General features: G+C 44.9%; 1 protein-coding gene across 1 annotated transcript in view; it reads right to left on the reverse strand.

Moving 5' to 3' along the window:
* CCDC186 (coiled-coil domain containing 186) overlaps window positions 1-25,382 on the reverse strand; it is a 1,219,714-nt gene that overhangs the window by 152,159 nt on the left and 1,042,173 nt on the right. The window contains exon 14 of the mRNA XM_069611867.1: window positions 12,361-12,571. Within this exon, the coding sequence (XP_069467968.1) occupies window positions 12,361-12,571 (211 nt within the window). The remainder of the gene's footprint in view (window positions 1-12,360; window positions 12,572-25,382) is intronic.

Consider the following 25,382-nt stretch of genomic DNA (forward strand, 5'->3'; position numbering starts at 1 on the left):
TTGATACCAGGACCAGATCATCTGTGTACATTAGCGCTTTAATTGCAACTCCATTAATTTCTGACGAATCAGAACAAACTACATCAAATGGCCTCTTGACATCATAAATAAAGTAATTAAATATGGCTGAGGCTAACAAACAGCCTTGTTTGAATCCTCGGGCAGTAGGTATAGATGTAGATAATAAATCATTTAAAGTCAGACGAATGCGAATGGAAGGGTCCGAGAGAAAGCTGTAAATAATATCACATAAAGTGGGTGAACACTTATCTCTGGTTAGTTTTGACATTAATAAGACCTGTGACACCGAATCAAAAGCAGAATGTAAATCTACAATTGCAAAAAATACTGTTTGTTTTATAGCTTAACATTGCAGCTTTTGGGCACTTATGGTGGTTCCCATTCCCGCCACAAACCCCGATTGTTGAGGATCGCGACATTGGTTCGAAAGTGTCCATGCATTAAAGTCTCTTAGAATTAGTTTGGCAAAGATTTTGCCTGGCGTATCTAAGAGCGATATGGTTCGATAGTTCTCGGGTAATGATCGGTCCCCCTTCTTAAAAATGGGAACTATTAGGGATGTTTGCCAAGACAATCGTAAAACCTTACACCTTGAGATTTGTTGATATAGTTTATTCAAAAATATTAGCTGCTCATAGATGTGAATTAGCCTTTAGCATAATGTTACTCAGGCCACCAGGTCCTGCTGCCCTAAACCCGCTTGTCTGTTTGATAAACTCAACCAACTAGGGATGTAACGGTATTACGGTGACCCACTTAAATGAACAATAATAACCGTCACATTGTTTATACCGGTATACCATTCATACCGTTAAGTGTGCTTTTCAATCTGATTTGGAAAGGCTGCAGTAAGCAAGTGCTGCACAGTCTTGGTCTTGCACTGTTGGATGTGCCGTCTGCCAAGTAGTTTCAGTTGGAGCAGTTTTTAATGCCATTCCATAAACCACACGTACCTGACACAAAATCAATATGTTAGCAATAGGAAGAATAAATACAGTGCCAAGAAAGAAAAGGGTTTACTTTAGGTTGGCGGCTTTGGGGTTTATAGATTTATAATCGATGTTTTCTCAACATATGACAATGGGGGATTTCCCTGGTTCTATCATTGAATTTACACATAAGGAGTCACACTGCGAAATGTACTCATCTCTGTGGGTATTCCCTGCTGCCATACCAAAGGGTAACATGTCCATGATTAATGAACACCTTTTGGCCCGCAAGTAAACTAAAGGCTGTAATGTAAAGAGAGTGCGTGTGTGTTTTTATGCGCAAAAGCGTATACTACCATCAGACTCCACTGATCTGTGGCATGCAGGTTATTAAGATGGCAACATGCTCATCTTCACCAGTAGCCAGTGGGGGGGCTAAAAGCCTAAATGACCACTTAAGAAAAGCTATTCAGTTCGCATTGCCAGTTGCAGCAGGGCTTCCCCCACCTCCTCTCCACACATGTGTTTTCGGTGGAAGCAAGGGGTGGCATTTCAGTGGAAAGTATATTGAAAAGCCCGATTCTGGCCCTGGGTGCCTGGTTTTGTTTTTGATGATAAATCTGACAATTTATGACCTTTTAGAAAATATTTGTTAAGATTAGTTAACTCCACCTGCTATACCGCGATAACCATGGTATACCGTCATTTGGCAAGAATATTATTGTACCGTCATAAAACTAATACCGTGACACCCCTACAACCAACCACTTCGATTTGGATTTCATAGTATATGTAAAGATGTCAAATCGTTTATCCGCATAGAACTGTGTAACGTGTGCAACCCACTGTTGTTCCTGAACCCCTTTGACCATTGTTTCACTATCATGTTGAAATATGAGTGATTTACGGGCTCGCAGCCAATTTCGATATCTACATTAAGCAGATCTTAAAGAAGCTTGTGGTATCGAGGGAGCAGAATTTAAGATAGTCTTTCTTTCTCTACAATAAGCAGCACGTCTTGCACGTACCTCCGGATCAAAAGGCATGTATGTGCCTGAATGGCTGCTTTTTCGCGATCACAAAATGGTCTTTAAATTGGTCCAAAAGATTAGTGCATTGTCTTCTAGATTGATGATTTAGATTCCATTCAACTGCTTTACTAAGAGGAAAAAGTTTAGGAATAGACCAAGAACAGCGAGATCTGGCATTATTCACCGTTAATACCTGTTTATGCCAGTGTCTATTTAAATCGCCTTTTGTCCCATTCCATTGAACTCTCGGAGCAAGTAAGTTGTGATCACTATACTGTTGCTTCACTATTTCAAAAGAAGAAACCTGCATAAACAGATAGGAATCCACACACACACACACACATATATATATATGTATATATAGAAAAAAAACATTATACTTGACGATCCCTCTCTACACCACGTGCTTTGGGCTGGAATATCACCATTAACAGCACCATTGACCATTTGAAAATTCCTCTGAGACATAAAGTTAGACCATCTTAGAGCCTCCTGGTAAGGACGCCACTTTCTATCATTCAAACAATCCATGTTAAGATCGCCAGCTAGTATGGTGGCTGAGATGTCTGGGGTCATGGATATAGCATCCATCAATGACGCCAACTCTTTGTAGAATGTATTCTCAGCTATGCCATCAGGCTTGCAATATATATTTAGTATGGCTATATTGCCTTGCGAACTCAACAGCTTTAACAATTGTAGGAATGCACTATAAGCTAACCATGCAACAAGAGTGAACCCTGCGGTCATTCGTACTGCCACCAAAAGGCCCGAAGATGGTCTACCTTTAATTCCTCTCATAGCTGGGACTAGTGAAACCTCATAATTGTCCCAGACCGGTGGAATTAGGAACTACGTTTCTTGGAATACTAGGATAGCAAATGGATGAAAAAATTTATTTATCGATGTTTGCAAGTGTGAATGACCTCTTGTATTCCAACAGCCCAGTGACAGTGAGGAGCAATTTTCTGACCCTTTTTATTGTACTACATCAGAGCACTATATAAGGACACAAATGTAGTGGTGAGAACCTCTCAGGAGGGGGACTGTGGCACAACAGATTGTTACGAATTTAGGCATAAAACAAGGTTGTATTGTAGTTCCAACTTTTTATAATTTGTGTGTGAGCGATATGTGCAAATACTGTAAAGAATGCTTGAATTTCCCACCTAAGATAGCTAACCTGTTCCCTATGTGTGTTATGCAGATCACACAATCCTCGTGGACCAGACACCACTAGGGCTCCAGAGGGTTTTGAATTGTCTAGAAAAACATGGAAACATTAATGGATTAAAGATCAAAGCAAATCTAAAATCATGATTTTGGGAGGGAAACAAAAATATAATAAAAACTATTGGTTCCTGGGTGGAATTAAATTGGAAGTGGTAGAATCTATCTTGCATTTATTTAGGAAGCCCAATAATTGCAACAGCCAATACGCATACATAAAGTGAGCTAGTCCAGTCGAAGATCATGGGTATGTGGCAAACCATCAAAAGCTAAGAAACAAAGTGTGGTGGCAGTGTAGAAGCATTGCATGAAGCATACGTAAAAAGCATAATACTGGCAATAATGTACACTTTAGAAACCCTCCCGCAACAGAATATACAATGGCTGGATCAACTGGAGGGGAAACTCCTAAGGTCAATATTAGGAGTCCCACAGGCAGAACCGGTTGAGGCCTTGCACTTGGAATTAGGATTCCCTTCTAGTTATTTTCCAACTCATTAATAGAGAACTTCATTATATATTATTGGCACATATAAAATGGAAGAAGGCCAAATGCTAAGAAACTCCTTGGTGGAACATACTAACTGGTTAACAAACAGAACGGATAAAACCAAGTGAAACCAGGCTCATGTAGAATTAAATAACAATGCATTGGACGATCTATGCATGCTGAATATTGAGCTGCCCACTGAGGGGGAAATAGAGCAATTCAAAGTGAAGCTTAGAGCAAAATCAATGTTTCATGACATGGTTTAAAATGTAGACCGACTTAACACAAAATAAGGATATTTGGAATACACAAAACAGGGGTTCCCTCTCAATGAATCCCAGTCCTACTTGGTTAAATGGACAAGCATGAAATTACGTAGATTTGTTATATATATGCAATTGAACATACTGCCGGTTTACGAATATACGGGAGCTTGGGGGGCATTCCGCAGGAAAAACAAAGGTACAGATTATGGACCAAGCAGGTAGAGACGGCATGTCATGTCCTGTTGGGATGTGAAGCTCTTGTCTTGGAATGCGGGAAAAGCAACAATTACTATGTGGCAGAAGGGCACGGCTATAACATGGACCAATTCTGGTACGAGATGTATATGGCCACTTCCCTAGTAATAACTGCGGCTGCATGCCATATCTAGAAACAATACCTGTGAAAATTACCCATGGGAAGTGGAAACCATGCATATTCCCAATAAGACTGGTCCTCCTAAAACAAACAGCCTTATACGTGTCAGAGGAAGAACAAGTTACTCTCTTACCTAGTAACGTTCTTTCGATGGGATGGTCCGAACACGTATTCCATATCTATGACAGTAATCACCACAGCTGTGCTGCTTCGGAAAATCTTTCGGCGTCTGCGTCCTGCGTCAATGACGTCGATACGTTGTCCGAGGGCCTCTGTCGAGCCGACGTCACCGGATGTTATAAGTAGGACGCACAACGCCCGTAGCCTCAGTTGTAGTCTTTTCCCCCAGATCGTGTGGCACCAATCTTCTGCCGGTATGACCACAGAAAGTCTTGCGGAAACGTAAAGTGCAATCGCATAAGAAATTCTGTAGCGGGGTAGGCAGGGAGGGAGCGATATGGAATACGTCGTCGGACCATCCCATCGAAAGAACGTTACCAGGTAAGAGAGTAACTTGTTCTTCGAGGGGATTGGGTCCTCCGACGTATTCCATATCTATGACAGACTCCCAAAGCAGTACCAACGTATGGAGGAGGGAAAAAATGTAGAATAAAGAAATTTAGAATGCCCAATCAAATTGCAGAGTAAAGGACCGCCTTGCCAAAGACCAAATCCCGCCCATAGATAGAATCTAGGGAGTAGTGCCGTACAAAAGTATGGACCGAAGCCCAAGTGGCTGCTTCACAGATGTTACCAATAGGAACACCCCTCTGCAGGGCAGTAGAGGCAGCCATACCCCTAGTAAAATGGGCCCATAAACCTACAGGAGGGTCCTTACCCGCCAAGCGGTAACATTCAGAAATTGCCAAGATAATCCATCTAGACAAAGTCTGCTTAGTAACAGCTTGTCCCAAACGCCTTCCAGCGTAACCTATAAAGAGCTGATCATCCACCCTGACCCGAGACATGCTTGAAATGTAGAAACTTAAAGCTCTCCTAGGATCTAACCTATGGAGCCTCTCCTCGTCCTTACCAGGATGCGTAGGAGGATAAAATGCCGGAAGAATGACCTTGTGGCTTAAATGAAATTCCGACACCACTTTCGGAAGAAAGGAAAGACAAACTCTAAGGATAACCCTGTCCTTATGAAACACAGTGAAGGGTGGCTTAACTGAAAGTGCCTGTAACGCACTCACTCTGCGAGCGGGAGTGACCGCAACTAAAAATACCGTTTTCAGGGTTAACAGTCCCAAAGGACAAGAATGTAAAGGCTCAAATGCAGCACCCATTAGAAACTTAAGAACAAGGTTCAAATCCCAACCGGGCACTAGGAAAGGTGACGGAGGAACACATTAGTGAGCTTTTTCAGAAACTAAGAAATTAAAGGGATTTTAAAATAAGAACACTTCTCAGACGAGCGCATAAATATGGACAGCGACGCCAGGTAACCTTTAATGGTACCCAATTGTAAACCCTTGTGGGATAAAGAAAGCAAAAAAGACAGAACCACAGGAACGTCACATGAAAAAGGATCCACATTCTTAACCCTGCACCAGTCGCAGAACTTTCTCCAACAGCAACGGTGCAGGGACTTTGTTAAAGGCCGTCTGGCCAAATGCAACACCTCCATCACGTCTTCAGGGAGGTCCCAATCCTTATACCTCAACCTTTCAGAAGCCAAGCGTGAAGGTTGAGGGATCTGACCTCTGGATGGAGAACCTGACCCCCCCTCCCGTAAGAGCAGATCGTCTCGGTAGGGAAGACGACATGGAGGGCAGATGGACAAGTCGAGAAGGTTCGGGTATCACGTCCTCTGGGCCCATGCCGGAGCAATGAGGATCATCCAGGAACCGAATCTTCTGCAGCACTTGTGGGATGACGGGGACTGGAGGAAACACGTACAGCAGTGGGAAGGACCACTCCACCACGAACGCGTCTCCTAAGGCTCCTCTTGGAGGAAATTCCCACGAGCAGAACCTTTCGCACTTCCGGTTGACACTGGAGGCGAAGAGATCCACTTGAGGGGTATTCCAAATGGCGAAGATCTCCAGGAGAATCTCCTGAGCCAACTCCCACGTGAGAGATCGCACTCTGCCTGCTCAGAGCGTCCGCCATCTCGTTTTCGTCTCCAGCCAGATGAACTGCCGAGATCGAAATTCCCTGCTGGATGGCTGAGAACCAGAGCTGCATCGCCTCCCTGCACAGAGGAAGTGACCCTGCCCCCCCCCTTTTTGTTGAGGTAGTGCATGGCCACCGTGTTGTCCGTCAGAATCAGGACATTCTTTCCTCGCACAGTCGGCAGAAAAGCCTTCAGGGCAAGCCTGACGGCCCTCAGCGCCAACAGATTGATATGGAGTCTGGACTCCAACCGAGACCAACGACTGCTGACTGTCAACTCGTTGGCATGAGCTCCCCAACCCGTGAGGGATGAGTCTGTCACGATCGTCACCTCCGGCCAGGGTAGCCAAAATGGAGCACCCCTCATCAGAGTGCCTTCGTCGGCCCACTACAGAAGGTCCTGAGCGACCGAGGGCGGCACCTGAACGGGGTGCGACATCCTGCCGGAGGACTGTGACCACTGAATCTTGAGAGCCCATTGCAGTGATCTCATCCGCAACCGGGCCTCTGGCACCAGAAGAATGCAGGATGCCATGAGGCCGAGCAACCTCAAGAACTCGAACGCCGGGAGACTCTGGGCACGTTGAAAGTTGTGTACCATCTGCTGAATGTGAAAAGTCCTCAACTGGGGAGGAAAACACTGCCCCAGGGATGTGTCGAGCATTGCTCCGATGTACTTGAGCCGCTGAGTTGGCGTCAAGTGGGACTTCTTTAAGTTGAGGGAGAAGGCCAGCTTGTGAAGGGAGTGGCAGGTGACAGACAGATGATCCAGGACTTGCTCGGAAGAGCACACCCTGATCAACCAATCGTCCAGGTAGGGGTAGACGTGAATCGCCCCTTTCCTGAGATACGCTGCCACCACCACCATGAGCTTGGTGAAAACCCTCGGGCGGAGGTCAATCCGAACGGCAGGACCCGAAACTGAAAGTGCGAGTCGCCAACCGTGAACCTCAGGTACTTCTTACGCTTGGGATGGATCGGCACATGAAACTAAGTGTCCTTGAGGCCGAGAGACACCAACCAGTCCTGAAGTTGAAGGGCCTGGAGGACTTGAGAGAGAGTAACCATCTTGAACTTGTCCTTCCTGAGGAGCTTGTTCAAACCGCGCAAGTCCATGATGGGTCTCAATCCCCCGTCTTTCTTCGAAATCAAAAAATAAGGGGAATACCACCCCTTGTTCCTCTCTGCTGCAGGCACCAGTTCTATGGCGCCTTTCTCCAGCAGGGACTGAATTTCCTGCGCAAGGAGCGGATCCGGACTCTTCAAAGAGATATTCCCTGGTGGATTGTCTGGAGGTCTCTGCCGGAAAGGAAGACAGTAGCCGTGGGCTATGATCTCCAGAACCCACACATTTGAAGAAATGCCACGCCATTCTACAAGATGCTGCGCCACCCTTCCCCTGACCGGCGAACCATGGGACATGGCCTCATGACTGAGCTGAAGCGGCTGCGGCATTGCCTGAGGGTAAAGAGGCAACTGCCCAAGCGGCCTTGGCACCTCTAGTACCCATTATTCCACCTCTGGCACTCCTATGGTGGCCCCTTTGACTTGCAGCTTCTCTCGGTCTACTAAAGGATGAGTAATATCGAAAGGAACCTCCCCTTCATTGCTGTCCCCTAGGACGAAAAGGCGGAGGTTGGCGAACTGCAGCACTCAACGACTTTGCTGCAGCTTTGCAGGTATGCAACCTCTCAAGGCTCTCGTCAGCCTTGCTGCCAAAAAGATGTTCACCATCAAAGGGCATGTTGAGGAGCCGGGCTTGCACATCAGGAGAAAACCCAGACTTCCGGCATAGACCGGCTGACACAATCTGCCATGTCCCGACCCGACTGAACGGACTCACACATGGCATCCTTGCCATCCTGCACCATGGCAAGAAAACCATCCCGTTCCTCCCCTTCGGGAATATGATCAGCCGCTAACGAAATACAGTTCCACAGAGTGTGCGTGAAACGTGACAAGGCACACACAGAGTTGGCTACCTGCAAAGCCATACCCCCTGAAGAAAACACTTTCTTTGCCCAGCCATCAAAACGCCTGTCGTCCCTATCAGGAGGGATGGTAGAGTACGATGCCTGCTTTGCTGGGGCCGTAGCCACCTGCACCACCAAACTCTCCGGAGTGGGGTGCATGGTCAAGTAGCAGGGGTCGCTACTGGCTGGACGGTATTTTTGCAGCAAAGACTTGCTCACTGCCGGGAGACTCTCCGGGGCAGTCCAAGCCGCCGCCACCCTTCTTTGCAAGGCCATATGGAATGGCAGTACCAGGTCAATTGTTGGACCTTGGTCGAGGATATTCATCAGGTCATCCTGCAGAAAATCCACTGGTGGCGCAGACCACCCCAATTATTCCATTACCCTCGACATAAGGTGCCGGTACTAGGACTCGGCATGGGTGCCAGGCTCAGGCCTACAGAACTCCACCTCTGGAGAGGTGTCCAGACCACTGACGTTATGCAATGACTGCTGCAGGTCTTCAATCTGGCTATGCCCAGATAAAATCTCATCAGGTACCTCCTCAGGAACCACACCTTCCTCAGACCCTTCATCCACCTCAGAAATATAGTCCAGAGGCTGGAATGAGGGAACATAAAAAGGGACAAAGACATTTTTAGTCTCGAAAGGTGTCGATGGAATCGGCGTCGACGTCGAGCGTGGCGCCGACAGCTTCGACACAGTCCTCGAGGGCGGAGCACCGAGCATGTCCTTCGAGAGCCTGGGCACCGATGGTGTCGACGGCTTCCTCGGAGGCGGAGCCTCGAGAGAGTCCCTCGACGACCTCTGCGCCAGAGGCGTCAATGTCTTCTTTGAAGACTTCACAGGCTCCGACGCTCTCGAGGGCGTTGAGGAGCGGGACCTGGAACGGGCATGTCTAGAGTGGCCAACCTTGTCCGACCGGGATCTCAAAGGCCCCCGGTGATTGCGACGACCACTCGTGCCCGAAGGCGTGCGAGTGGTGTCTCTAGCAAGGACACGGCTGGCGTCTTTAGACAGCGCAGACGGAGCGGAGCCCTGCGACTGAAAAATCACCATCATCTCCTGCCGAAAGGAATCCCATTCAGCAGGAGTGGAATGCTTGTTGGGACAAGCAACCTGCCAACGGGCAGAGTCCTCGGGCGAGAGGACGGGGAAGGCGACTGGTGACGGCGCTTCCGTGAGTGCCTCGAAGAGGCAGAGGAATGGCGGGACCTACTCCAGGACCGAAATCCCTCTGGGCCGACGACGCGGAGAGTCGCCCCTCGAATCATCAGTCGAAAGGCCGGTGGACTTCGATTTCCGGGGCTTGGCCACCTTACCTACAGAAAGCTTCTTCTTACGCGCCAGCAAGGCCTTCGAAGTAAGCGGCTGGCAGTCCACACAGTCATCCGCGTCGTGGTCCCCACCGAGGCACCAGAGGCAAGCGACGTGCAAATCCGTCAACGACATATAAGACCCGCATTCCGGACACTTCTTAAAAACCGGCCGCGGGGTAGAAGACGAGGACATCATAGATATTCACAAACGAACAGGTTCGAGGAACCGAAAGAACAGAACTCAGAAGAGTCGAGGCGCGCCGAGATCTCCGAAGCGAACACGTTCGAGGAAAAAACAGAAGTGAGGCTACAGGCGTTGTGCGTCCTACTTATAACATCCGGTGATGTCGGCTCCACGGAGGCCCTCGAGGACAGCGTATAGACGTCATCGACGCAGGACGCAGACGCCAAAAGATTTTCCGAAGCAGCACAGCTGTGGTGATTACTGTCATAGATATGGAATACGTCGGAGGACCCAATCCCCTCGAAGTTAAGATTTCTCCCTTTTCCCCTTGTTTGTGTCCTGTTATGAATGCATGTGAGGTATTTTTATTTGGTACTAGCTTTTATTATTGAAGCTCACAATGTTTACATTGTTTTATGTGAATGTATTTCCATAATTAATGATTTAAAAAACGGTGTCACGTGTATCAATTATATTTTGCAATTTTTTCTGTTTCTATTTTAAAATTGGTATTGATGTGCAAAAGACACAATGAGTTTCTCATATGCACTTTAACAAAAAAAATGTCTCTCCCAGAGAAGGCCAGAAGGTCTGATGAAACAATCGCAGTTGCTCTCTTAATTACAAAGTGGTGATTCAACCCCACTTTGAATGTATGAGGATGACCCCCAAAACAAAGCTATTCTTTAACAAGGGTTCCATTGCTAAGAAAGGACTGGTTGAGCACTTTCTCCAATGCTTTAGCAATCCCCAGACGATTACGGGGATGAAAGGCAGACATTGCAGCATGCGGTAATGCAGCACATATGTTGAAAAACATTGAAATGTCAGCTGGGCCAAAAAAATACAGGAGCTATAAGAGGTAAAAAAAGGGACCAACTCAATCAGCAGAGCAAAAAAGGTCCACGGCGGTGGGTAAAGTGCAGGCAGTGATTCCAAGGTATATTACAACGTTAGAAGACGTCACTGATGTCCATGTTCAACCCCAGTTTTTAACTTCAATCATAAATCAGACTCTCAACATCATGAAATACGCAACATGTTGTAAAACAGACAAGTTAACAGGGTGAATAGACACGTCCCTCTTATTCTTCTTGGCAATGAAAACCCACTGAGGGCATAGTAGATTAACAAAAATACAAACTGTTCATGTTTTACCCATTCATTAACTTTATTAATTCATTCAAATGTGCTAGTGTGCTGAGGTAGAGTTGCCAAACTATTTTGTATCAAGACTAGTACAATGCTACACACAAACAGACAAAATACTTCGGAATATAGACAAAGGAATTAACATGGGGGCGTGGTTCTAAAAAGTCAATTTAAGGTTATCATTTAGATTTTTTCCAAGCTCCTTGCCATAGCAAAGTTTGAATGGCTATAGAAAACATGACACTTTTAGGTCCTTGCATCACATGATGCTTCATTGTATCAAAGTTCAGAAGCATTTCAGTTGGCATCAAGGCGTGTTATTCCAATGGAAGGCTATGTTCAAAGCCGCTATTGTGCCAGGGAGATGACTCTTCTGCTACTCTCGGGCCAGCAGCAATTTCCCATTTTGCAGACTAAAGCTGCAATCAGTCATGAGCAGTGCTTGAAATATAGATTTCCGATTCGCTCCCAAAACCCATATTCTGCTGCAGATGTTATTTTAAGGAACCCACACATTTTGTAAAGGAAAATAGTTCCAGGGTATCCAGATAAAACTTCACATTTCCTAGGCATCTGCAAGCTTGTTCTCCCATGTTTTTTAAATCAGTTTGTGGTACAAGAAATTCCCAATAAAAATACCATATGTTGAAAGATACTGATTGAATACCTGTTTAGTTCCTGTACGATCTGTGATAACTGACAAAACAAGGTTTCAAAGAGCAGTTGTGGGTTTAATAGCCATGCAGATACCTGAAACCTTAGTAATAGCTCATTCTTAAAACAAAGGAGAACAACAGAAAAGAAAAAAAATCAGAAACAGAAGAAAGCCAAGTAGATATATGGGCAGAGAAGCATGATGGAATTGCCTTAATCACAGAAAAGAAGCTAAAAGAGTCAATAAATAAGGCTTCAGCTAGATTTAGCAGAGGGGCTGGTTACCATTAGAATAGCTGATTGAGAGTGTCCTGCATGCCAAAAACGATCAAGCTTGACATTTATGAATTATGGTGTTATTCAGGAAAAAAAGGGGTACATTTCAAAAACAACAATTAAACCCTTATTTGAAAGTGTGTTATTATGAGAACATCTACATAATATTGACAGATCCAGAGTCAGGAAATCACATGCAGCAGATTAAAGCCATGAGCGTTTTCTTCTTGCTTGTTAGGTAATGTGATTGAACAAAGTTAGGATTATATGGAAAGTTGAAAAGTGCAGGCCAGAAGCCATGCTCCACAGCAAAGGGCAAAGGAGCCGAGAATTATACATACTTCGTTTTTTTCCTAATTTCCTCCACTAGTTGCTTTATGTGATCCTCCATGAACTCTATCTTTTCATTCTTGCGGGCATGAGCCTTCTGTAGTCGCACTATTCTCTCCACCAGAACAGCCTTGTCCACCTCTGGAAAATGATCCACTGGGATGGAAGTGCCAGTATTCTCTGGGGAGCGATCTTCGTTGCTGTTTCGAGCATTCAGAGAGCCTAAGTTAAGAAAACAGGACTTCAGATTAGAAACAAAAAAAAATGAACATTTAAAAAACTCAGATTAAATTTTATCTCACTCAGTTTGTGTAACCGCTATTGTGGAGAACAGGACCCTTCTGTCAAACTGATTGGCATGAAAATATTCAAGTGAAGGTCTAATGCAGTGATTCAAGGCCTCCTACTTTACCATGGCACCACTAGGTAAGCATGAACTATGTAAGGCATAAGGTTGATGGCATAGGTACTGGTTTCTAACAAAGACTTTGCTACAGTGAGTCAGGTCTCACAAATGGGGCTAGACAACCACTGTCCGCTAAGCATTGACTTTTTCATAATATTGCCTGTGTAGTTTGGAGTACAACTAGATTCCTGTTTAAAAATGGCCAAACGCCTCTATTGTTGCTTTAAACTGTAGCCTACAGCTTTAAACCTTGGACATTGTCTAACCAATGATGGCTTAGAATTAATCTCATCAAGCAACCACCAAATCTTGACTGGCAATGTCAATCTACTTCAGGTAAACTGATGGCAAGCTGCGGGAAATGCTTCAGCATATAATGAATAGACAGGTTGCTGCATTTTTATCACACTTGACAAGGGTTGTATGCGCTGCACTGGTAGCCTTTTCTCCAAAATCAATGAAAGCTCTCGGAACCATCATAGATGTTGCTCTGCTGCAGTACACGTTCTAATTCATGCAGATGTTTCAGTCTGAAGTCCCTACCCAGGTATTTACAAAGTTTGTAAATTTAATACATTCTGCTCATGAGAAGAAAGAAAACTAGACCAGCAGGAGATCATCTAAATAATTTAGTGAACCGTCAGCCCATCCATCAGTGATACAAAAAAAATATTTTTAGAAGAGATCTAAAGAAGCATACTCCCTGCATTCCTACACTGGCTTTCTGGTCACATGATCAAGCCTGATTTTGCAGTTACTATTGAGGCACTTGGGAGGTGAAATGCTAGAACGGAGCGATAATGAAAAACCCACAATGATAATTTCTTTAAGTATATGTAGCGGAGGCATGGCATCGCAAGTATGACACTGACACAATGGATATATTTTGTAAAACCTTTATTGAAAATGTTGGGGCTGGAGAAACTCCTACTTTGCCCTATAACTAAGATGGGAGTAGTCTCGACCATCAAACGATAAACAAAACAGTCCTAGTAGAATCTGTCAAAATGAAAAATGGCCTATGCTAACAAAACCTAATGCCTGCCCTATCTCTTGTACAAAAAGGGGGAGAAATGTATGAAACGGAAAAAACAGTGTTCTAAAGAACAAATGTAGTTGAACCAGCTCTCCTCCCCACGTTAGACCTCACGGAGTAAGGCTGTCCCTGTAGACAGGATGACACACTCTGGCTCAGGATCCAACACTACAAACAGTTCCAAACCGTGGTTTGGGGCCCGCCTGGCCTTCCATGTTAAAGTCTCCTTTTCTTTGCTTTCAAAATTGTACGTCAACACAAAGTTGTTATGGGACAAATAACTTTCAAATCAGAGAACAGTGAAAACCCAGAGGACATCCTACCTGTGGTCCCTGAAGACGGCAGCTGGACCCTGTTGATAGTAAGGATTCTCCTGAGAACCCCGCCGTGGCCCTACACAATGGTGTGATCACTGAGAGGTCCCCAGGGAAACCCTCTTGGGGGAGAAAACCCAGTGGTGAGCGGCTGGGGTTCGCGGATTCCTGCGGAGACTCAGGATAGAGGACGACGATGTCCCGATACCTTTCTACTATCAAAGAATGCGCAGATTCACTAACCCTATCATCAGAGCATTCATTAATGCATCCTTCGCCTCAGGAATCGTACCACAAAGCTTAAGAGAGGCCTGGGTTCGCCCACTCATAAAAATAAAAAAACACCCTAGGCCCCGCCTGCCCCACACCTACCGCCCCATCACCACTGTTCCCTTTCTCCTCAAAATCCTGGATAAAGCCGCTCACATCCAAATCCAACAATATCTGGAAACCAATGCCATCCTTGGGAGAAGACAATCAGGCTTCCGCAAAGGCCATGGCACAGAATCCGGCCTCCTGGATCTTAAAAACCAAATTACCAAAATAATGGATATTGGCAAACCCGCCCACCTGCTCCTCATTGATGTCTCCGCCGCATTTGAGTGTGTTGACCACAATATCCTCACCTCGCATCTGTCCAACGAGCCTACTTCTCTGACAAAGCCACCACATGGATAACCTCCTTCCTAGAAGGTAGAGCCATGAAAGTCGACTCTGACCAAGCCAACGCAGCACCCACCACCATCAACTGTGGCGTCCCCCAGGGCTCATGTACTGCACCCACCCTTTATAACCTGTTCACCAAACCTCTCTTCGCCTTGCTGGATGTGGTCAGCATAACATACACAAACTATGCTGACGACACACAAGTCATCCTCCCCCTCACTGGAGATTATGACCATGATGCAGAAGCTCTCCTCCAGATGTATGCCACCATCCAAACCTGGATGGCAATCAACGGTCTTTGCCTAAATGGGGATAAAACGGAGATCATCATCCTGGGCCCCAAGGAAATTCTTTCCAAATTCAACACTAAATACACTCACTTTACCATTGACCACACCAACATAGCAGTCTCCACATCTATAAAGACCCTAGGAGTCTATTTAGACTCTACTCTCTCAATGACAAGACAAGTCAGCGTCATCTCCTCTGCCTCTGACCACACCACTAAACTTATAACTGCCAAAAAACCCTTTCTAACCACACAAAACTGCCTATCCATAGTCAGAGCCACAGTAGGAGCCAGACTTGACTACTGTAATGCCCTTCTAGCAGGCACTTCTACCAAAAACATCAATAGGCTCCAAATAACACAAAATGCACCCGCGCAGCCATACACATTCCAAAAAGTGACCACATTTCCCAAGCCAGAGGCAAAGCCCATTGGCTCCCAGTTAAGGAAAGGATCAACTTTAAAATTCTCACACTTACGCACAAATGCATCAGTCGCACCGTCCCACCCTACCTATAAGAAACATTATCCAAAAAAAACATCTGTCCGCCCCTTAAGAAGCCACCATGCTAACCAACTCAAGAGTACCCACCGTAAGAAGAGACAACGCCAGCGGCATTGGATTCCCCTACATAGCTCCAAAACTCTGGAATGCACTCCCAAACGCACTCAGAGCAGAACCCTCCTTACTAGCCTTTCGCAAATCCCTCAAACCACACTATTTATATAACCCTCTCAGCACTCTATCACCCCGCAAACCAACTATTTGCTATATACATGCCATCTTCCAGGAGGTAATATGTAACTGTGCAACTATGTAAACTCAAGATGTACCGCAAATGCAATTTTCATAATACCTTCTCTGTACTATGTAACATTAACATGAACCGTAAACGCAAATAACAATGTAATTACTAGGCCTTCCTTTGTAACCTCATATGTATACTTGTAACAGTGCCACAATGCCCTTGGGCTGTTGTGCGGTTTAAAAATTTGAATAAATAAAATAAAAGTTATGGAGAGAATTGGTGCGAGGTCCTCCTTGGCTTCAGCTAAGAGACATAGGAAGAAGGCGATTATGCCGTGTTGGGAGTCAGAGAGATGGTGGCTAACTTCTAACTGGGGAATGTCCCCTGAGATGGTCAGTCTCTTACCCCTAATAGGCGAGGTAGGTCGGTTGCTGTGAGTGGGAGTGGGGAGTTGCGCGGGATTGATGACGCTTGTACTAAATGAGAGACAGCGGTAGTGGAGTTAGTTATAAGCAGAGAAGGAAGCAGCCAGCAAGAGACCCGACCGGATATGGATAGTATTCCTACCGTAAGCAGGCGTGAGCAAGATGCCAGAGGAATGCAGGCATATGGGAATTGTAGTTATTGGAGTTTGCGGGGTCTTACCAAGCGGCGACCTAAGAGCCACGAATCAAAGAGGAACAAGCAATTGAGCGTGAGAGGACAATGCAGGCTTTAAAGAACCAAACCGACCGAAAACAAGGGTAATGACTTACCGCAAGGCTGAGAGTTGTGACCTGTTACGGCTGGAGCGCAGCGGAAATTGAAATAAAGGCGTTCGTGACTGTGGATCGGATGCTGGCAAGGCAAGAAAGGGTCTGAAGAAAGAGCAAGGAAAGTGTAGACTAGGTTAACGTAAGGGATAGTCTATGATTAGCAGTAAATGAGGAAGTAAGATCCTATGCGAACTTACGGAGCGTGAATGCACTCAGTATAGAGTAGCAACGCGAAGAGCTGGCAGTAGCCTGTCCCGATATGCCGTGGAGGATAGGGGCGTGGCTAGCCCAGGAATTATCTCTGAACACAACACTAGACTGCTAACATGGGACGGCCGCACGGCCATGAAAAGAGGAAGGGTTGACAGCGTCTGCAGATCCGACAAACAGCTGACGAGGCGAGGAGCCGAGACCACCATCACAAAGGTCTCCCTCTGCTGGGCTCAGACCTCTCACATCAAAGTTCAACAAACTCGCAAGGGGGCTCCCTTCCCCAAGCTCAATACACTTCAGGTCTCCCTCAATCGGGCTCAGACCACTTTCGGATGTCGAAGACTTTCAAATGTGCGTGGCTCTCTTTACAGACCACCGCAGGACCACTTCGACTCAAAATTCACATTTACTCTTGCTTACTTAACTTTTTCTGTTCACTCAATTCATTGCTTCAAACAATGTACCTTTCACAGACTTTCGAGTGGGCTACTTCCTTTCGCCAGACCACTCAGTTACTTAGCATTACTTAGTCGTCTTTAAAGTTCATTCACCGGTCTGCCTTTCTTAGTTTCTCATCCACGCGCATGCAGTTTTCACTTGCGATATAATGTTGCTACTTCATTCGCTTTAACACACACCGGTCTCTCAGGGCGCTTGCCAACTCACCGGCTGTGTGTCTCTCTTGTTTTGCTATTTTCAATTCACGAGTCAGGGTTAGTAGCACAGGCTTGGCCGTGCCTCCCCATCTCTGCTTTTCACCCGGGAGGGTCACTGGCATCCTTGAAGCACAATGCAGTCTTCACTTGTGGAACTGACCTTCTCCACGTGTCTTTCGTGGTCTGTTGGAGGCAACAGCCTCCAGTAGGGAACTCTTGGGGTTTTCGGACCACTGTTCTCGTCCCTTGGTCCGTTACTCTGCTCCAGTGGGTATGCCTTCGTCCTTTAAGTCCTGCTCGTATTTGTGTTCCGGTCTTTCTCAGAGTGTCTCTTTGGTGTTGCCTTTTATTCGTGTGAGAGCTAATTGGTATTGGGTGTATGTACTTAGTGTAAAGTGCCTGACTTTGCCTTACCTGATTCACTCTCTCACATCGTACTGGAGATGTCCCGTTAGTCTGGTCACTTTCAGTCACCCTCTTCCTCGGCCCAGTGTTTGTGTAAAAAAGGGAGGGGAGCAGTTGGGACTTCGGAAAATCCTACAAAATAGGATGGGGTAGATGAACAAAAAAGGAGGAAATACCGCATCCCACCATCGGCTACCCCCACTACCCAAAGACTCCTCACCCAGGTGATCCTCCCGCACTGGTCCACCCCCAGGGTCTGGATCCAAAGGCGATGGCCGTGCCCTGGCCTCCTGAGAGAGAGATCCCTGGGGACTAGCAGTTGAAACACCTGGTTTCTCACATATAACAGTGTTTTAAGTGTTTCTTTCAATGAAAATAAATATAATTATCCAATTTCTTTGTAGCTATCCTAGGACCCAAGACCACAAATTCCGTTTAAAGATATTTTTTAGCGAATCAGGTCTATAAATTGTTATTTCTTTTGTCCTTTAACAAACATTTTATATTTCCATTGCAAAATGTTTTCGTTATCCCATTTCTACTGCTTACCTTTTTCCATCGCATTCATATTTTATAGGTTAAATTGGCTCACTATTTTGAAGAATAAAATGGGGTTATGGTCTAAAAGACAATTATATAGAATGTTTAAATATGAGCTATAGTTACAACAGAAAACAGGTAGGAGTTTCTAAGTAATGGCACTTACCTCTGTGCTTGCCAAGTAAGCAGAACAGTGGTGGGTGAAGGATGGCAGGTGTTATTTCCCCTCAAAGGAATGGAATTTAGGTTTTAAGGACGCTGTACAACGTGCTGGGTGTTAAATTCTCAAGTTGTACCTTATGTTACACACAAAGTATGTTAAATCTAAATGAGGTGTAGGCTTTTCAAATGCCTTTTACAATCAGCTGACCTGAATTCGCCACTTGAGATTTAACATGCTGTGTAACATGATGTGTAACAGACTGTGTAGCTTACGAGAAAGTGAGTAATTTTTTTCTTCTAATAACTACATTTTAATTTTGCATGTATTTTATTCCACCTCTCACATTGCCTTCCTTACAGAATGGTGTAAATGATCCCAGCACTTTTACATATAACACATGCATAACCTTTAGAGAGACGCAAATGGATTAAGAGTATTATGCATATCAAGCGCTTCAAAACTAAAATAAAATAATACAAGTTAGAAATACCACAAAATAAACACAAGGCCAAAACACTGGCCTTTTGTAGCTAGCTTCAAAACTACACAAAGCTGCATTTGACACTCTTCCCAGAACTGAAACCAAACTATGTACAAGTGTAAATATTGGAGTAGTGGTCTTAAAACTTGTCTATCCCAAGACCCCCCTTGGGGAAAGATTCCAATGTCGGGGTTACCCCCTTGCCCGGGCCATTGAGATAGTTAGCAGCATAAACATTGTAGCTGCTAGGGGTGGGATTTACACAAACTTAGCAGCAGACTCACTCACATCCATCACAAATGTTCATTGTATTCCTTGTCACAGTCCCCTTCTCGGTTAATCCCTTCTGTATCACACTTCTTCCCTACATGGTCTCTCCCATCCTCAACTCTCTGCTGTTTTCGCTCTTCTTTCTTTACTGTACCTGTTCTGTCTCCCTTCTTCCTCTCTGGGCTTCACTGACATGCTCTTGTTCTTCCACCTTACCACTTGCAATGTCCTTTTCCTTCTCATCCCCTCAAATTCAGTCTCTTATCGCTCCTCCTTACACACTTTCCCACTCCCCGTTCAACCACTCCGTCAAGCCTCCCATTCTGTCTTTATTGAACATCTCACCTATTGCTCCAATAAGTTCTAATGTTAACAGTTTTGCCAATTAAATTTTAGTGTGTTTCTGCATTTATTGTAACCTTAATACACTATGCTGTTTTTTACCTGTTAACTGACATTTATATTGGATTAATTGGAAAATCTTATAATTGTTGTCAACTGCTGATTATTATATTCTGTATTTATTCATACAAAACGTAATAAAAATAACACAAAAACAATAAAGGGGTTGGAAAATGCCTCACTGTCCCTAATCTAGGAGGTATTTTCACTACCTCAACCAAAACTATGGGTCTGTCCTGTGTGAAGATGTCCAAAGCAAAAATGTCCTGTGTCTGAAATCCTATCCTAGCCCTCGCATTCTCAAAGTAACTCTACAGTGTTAAGGGTATTGTCTTTGGCTTGAAAAGTGCACAAATGTTCAAGTTCAACAAAAAGGTATAATCCAACACAAGTTCCAAACGGACAATGTTCACAATTCCTGGGGATGGCTCTCTTCCCCAGGTTCCTCTCCACCAAAATAAAAAATCCAAAGAATAATCAAGTTCTTTAAAACCCAAGAGGACGACCCCCTCCTTTTGGTGTTAGAATCCACTTCAGGGGAAATAACTCCCTTCCCAAAGTCTTTTCCACAATCAATGTAATTCAAAATCCTAAGGGGATGACTCTTCCTTGGGATTCTCATTTCCAAGTACCACAACTCGAGTGCTGATCCCAGACTCGCAAGACATCTGGTATACTCTCATGCCAGGTTCTCTCATGTGGTTCCTTAACACAAGTTGGGTGCAGGTCCCAGACCTGTAAGATACCTGGTATACTCTCCTGCCAGTTACTCTCTTCATTCCGGTATTTATTGTATTCACACAGTTCCAATATTCTGCATCACTTTAATCAAAACACTGGGTCTCAAACCCACATTCATTTACATCCTTTATCAAACGGCCAGACACCTAGCATACTCCCCTGCCTTGAAAGGCAGAATGCAAAGATGGCGCTAGCCACAACATAGCCACTTTGGCAGGTGCTGCTTTCATGAAGTAAACAGCATGGAAAGGTCCACGCTCAGTTCACGCTCTGAAAGTAACATCTTACTAAAAGCAAAATACAAAGACAGTGATTTCCACAACACTGCCAGCACGGCTGTGTTGTGACTAGCGCTATCTTTGCATTCTGCCTTTCAAGTAGGTGCTCCTTTCACGAAGTAAACACAGAATGGAAGAACCCACGGCAAGCTTACGTCTTGAAATTAACACCTTACTGAAAGGTTGGGGTTGCCATAACAGTCGCTTAACAGCCGATCAGTGTTTATTGGCTGTTTTGCGGCAAGCACTGCCTTATTATTCTGCCTTAGTCTGGTGCTCCTTTAAAAAATGTAAGGCATGGCCGAATCCTGCTGTGTTTACTTCTTGAAAGTAGCAACTTACTGAATGGCTGAATGCAAAGGCAGCACCTGACTTTGGGATTCGCGCCCCCACCTGGCATTAGGAGACCCCCTGTAGAACAGATCACACCTTGTGAAAAAGATAATCCCTAACAGCCCCTCTATTTCTTTGAAAGAAAATCCCCTTAAGAGAGAAATGTTGCATACCTACACTTATCCTGGTGTTTCCAAGGAAGGAGCTTGTACAGAAAGCAATACCCAATAAGGAGTTGGAGATGCTGCACATTTGAGATTGCAGGGTTACCGGACTACCCATTCTATCCCACCAATGGAACCCATCTGCAAGCATTTAGTGGTAAAAGTGCAGAGAGAACATCAGTGCCGCTTTTCATGTGTTTCTATGATTTAAAGTGCTTTGTGATAACATGTATGCCATGTTATAATCTGCGATATGTGGTTTACGGTGTGTATGCTTACGGAGCCCTTGGATTGCTCTGAGCACAAGCAGACTGAAATTCTGTTTCAACGCACAATATGAAAACCAGCAAAGCCACCTACACAACAATTGAACACCCTTCCCAACAAACATCTAATATCAGAACACTGCATCTCTGCAATTAACTTGAATAGCACATCATGGTCCACTGCATCGGAGTACCACAGGCACACAATGTTTCCCCTCCTGACACAAATGGCTCTATGCACTTAACACAGAACACTTAGAAACTAGCCTGCACGCAAAGCTCAGGGTACTTCTGGTCTGCAAACTAACCTGCACGCAAAGCTCAGGGAACCTCTGGTCTGCAAACTAACCTGCACGCAAAGCTCAGGGAGCCTCTGGTCTGCAGTCATCAACATAACAGCAAGGCTAGCTTGCATTTTCCCCTTTCCCCATTAACCTCATCCAGCGCCCCTTTCTTTCAGATCTGCCAGTACACTTGGACTCAGTGGACCGGGAGGCCTACACATTGCAGACGGAGCACGGTATAAATCCCAATCACACCACCTGTAGTAACTTACCAACCAATTAAATTTGGAACTTCCTTCTGGTTGTACCAGAAAATATGCTTTTCCAGTCTAAAAAGGGCGAGGTGTCATCAGTACTTTAACTATCTGCCAATGGCATATATGCCAACATGGTCTTTTTCATGTGGTAGGTGCATTTCCCAATCATTTATTTTATTTCCAAGAACTTTCACAGCTTTAGCTGGACTTTTTAATCTTTGTTTTTCTGTTTGCGACATCAATCTTTCCTTTTGTTTTATTCTTTAGGTGCGGCCGCTTCCTATTTGAGACAGACTCCTTTGTGGGCCCCCTTATGCTCATGGTTTTCATTAAATGGCCTAGGCCTGTTAAACTTGCCTTTTAATTGCAATTAGAAGTGTGTGGGAATAAGGAGTCCAGCCACAGAACCTTAAGTAGACTTGGCAGGCTGGACAGATAAGGACAAGGGATGCGCACAACCTTTCTCACCAAATACATAACTGATCCTACCCTGGACACATCCATTGCAACTTACTGTTCAATTCAAAAAGAGACTAACACAAAGAAAAGGGGGGAATTATCCCATAGGCAGTGAGGAGAGGGATTAGGAACTAGACTAAAACAAGAGGGTCCGCACTGCTGTGGGTTCAATTAATAATTAGTTTGAGTAACAAGTTATTTGTTAGGGTGTACCACAAGGGTATCACTCAAATGTATAGGCTGTAGCAGACTCTGAAAGCAAACAGGGTAGTCTGATGATTGAAAAACCGTAAAAAATATTTATTTAACAAAGAAATAGTTGTGTAAATAATACATAAACAACTAAACAAAGCAATATAACAAACATATAAAGGCATTTGTTTGATGGTTGGAAGGTTAGTCAAGAGACACCAAACACAAAAACCTAAATATAGGTTTTTCTTCAAACCTTTGAACAAAGTAGACAAAAGAGAATTCTAAAAGAAACTGGACAAAAAACTGCCAACTGTATGGTGGCCTAGATCCCAGCCAATATTCTTATTTATGGCTTATATTGGGCCACTGCACAAGTTGTTCTCAAAAGAGTTGGCAGGAGTAAAATATTTCTATGTCCTACGATTTGTTGACAGGTCTGCCTGCCAGACCCGTCAACAAATCTTAGGACATAGAACAATTTTAGGTTTTTGTGTTTGGTGCACAAGTCTGCTACAGCCTATAAATTTGAGTGATACCCTTGTGGTACACCCTGACAAATAACTTGTTACTCAAACTAATTATTAATTGAACCCACAGCAGTGCGGACCCTCTTGTTTTAGTCCAATTCAAAAAGAGAAACATGATCATTAGTTGCTAAATGAGCTGCAATAGCAAATGATAGTAGAAAATGGTCATTGGTATGGTGTTCTGGATTAGAAACAGCAGAGTTGGTGCAGGCGAGTAATTAATTTAATGAGAAGAACAAGTTATTTAACCTGGTAACTTTCTATCGACTGGATGTTCCACCCATGCCTCATCTTTATCTTTGATATATTCAATATTCAGCTGAAAACATTTTTCGGCAGAGGGTGCTGTGCGTCGATGCAGTCGACTCAATGTCCCTCGAGGGCCTCTGTCTCGAGGATGATGTTATCAGAGGCATAAATAGCATGTGCAGCACCCAATGGCTTCAGTTCTGTTTTTCATTCTCAAGTAGAACTACCTGCATCAAAACAGGTTTGACCATACTACGTTTTGAAGGAGCAAAAGCTCTACTGAGGGGTAGGCTGGGAGGTCGCAAAGTCCCAAAGCTTCCATCCTGGCTTAGGGTAGAATCAAGGCAGTAATGCTTAGTGAAAACGTGTATTGTGGACCACGTAGCTGCCTCACAAAATGTTTTGAATAGGAACACCTCTTAGCAAAGCATAGGCGGTAGCCCTCAGGCCTTCTGGAGGATCCTTGCCAGCCAGCCTGTAGCATTCTGAAATCGCTAGAATAATCCATCCAGATAAGGTTTGCTTTGTCACAGCCTGACCCAGTCTATGACCCGTATAACTTATGAACAGTTAGTCGTCCAGACAAAGTTTTGACAACCTTGAAATGTAGAAGCTCAGAGCCCTACGTGGATCGAGCCTGTGCAACCTCTCCTCCTTGCCAGGATGAGGTGGCGGGTAGAACGTGGGTAACACAATCTTTTGTCCTAAATGAAAGTCCGAAATGACCTTAGGTAAAAATGAAGGCTTAAACCTCAGGACGACCTTGAACACTGTAAATGGAGATTTTGAGGATAGTGCCTGCAACTCACTCACTCACTCTACGGGCTGAAGTTAGCGCTACCCACAAGATGGTCTTGAAAGTTACTAACCATAAGGGACATGAATGTAGAGGTTCATATGGTGCACATAATAAACTTGAGCAGCAGATTGCGGTCCCAAATGGGAACCTGAAAGGGAGATGGAGGAAACACTAGTGAGCCCCTTCAGAAATGGTATCACTAAAAGTATCTTAAAATATGAAGCATCCCCAGACGAGTGCTTGAGGATGGATGCGCCACCAAATCTCAACCTTGAGCCCCAGATTGGCTAGGTACAGAAGAAAGGATAACTACTCAGGTGTTTTGCAAAGGGTCCACATTCTTATCCCTGCACCAGCTGCAGAATTTGTTCCAACGGCAGCAGTAGGTACAAAGACTTTGTTCCTGGCCTTCTGGCAGAAAGCAAAATCTCCATTACGTCATCCGGGAGGTCACAATCCTTGTATCTCAGCCTCTCAGAAACCATGCGTGAAGGTTGAGAGTCTTGACCTCGGGAAGGAGAATACAACCCTTCTCTCGCGAGAGAAGGTCTTCTCTTTGTGGAAGACGTATTGGAGGGCAGATGGCCATGTCGAGAAGGTCCGGGTACCACGTCCTCCTGGCCCAATTCGGGGCAATTAAGATCATGTGTTTCCCAAACTTTCTCAACCTCCCGATCACCTGAGGAAAGACAGGGACAGGAGGAAACGCGTACAGGAGTGGAAACTCCCAGTCCACCACAAACGCATCTCCTAGAGCTCCTCTTGGAGGAAATTCCCTGGAGCAGCACAGTTTGCACTGCCGGTTGACACTGGTCACGAAAAGATGCACTTGAGGGGTTCCCCAAAGGGTGAAGATCTCTTAAAGGACTTCCTGAGCTAGTTCCTACTTGTGGGAGACTGTGCTCAGCCTACTCAGAGCGTCCGCCGCTGTGTTCTCCTCTCTGGCTAGGTGAATTGCTGATAGGGAGAATCCTGGTTTATAGTGACAATGCCGAAAAACATTTTGTCGAAAGTCAAAATGTCGAAAACAATGTCGAAGAAAAAAAAATGTGAATGTCTTTTTTTTGTTTTTTGTTCGAAATGGGGGGGGTTCCACCTCAACCCCCCCTCTGTTTTTTTTTTACTTGCCGGACCCA

This window comes from Ambystoma mexicanum, chromosome 8 (genome assembly GCF_040938575.1).
Source record: "Ambystoma mexicanum isolate Mex_15411 chromosome 8, UKY_AmexF1_1, whole genome shotgun sequence".
Taxonomy (NCBI): domain Eukaryota; kingdom Metazoa; phylum Chordata; class Amphibia; order Caudata; family Ambystomatidae; genus Ambystoma; species Ambystoma mexicanum.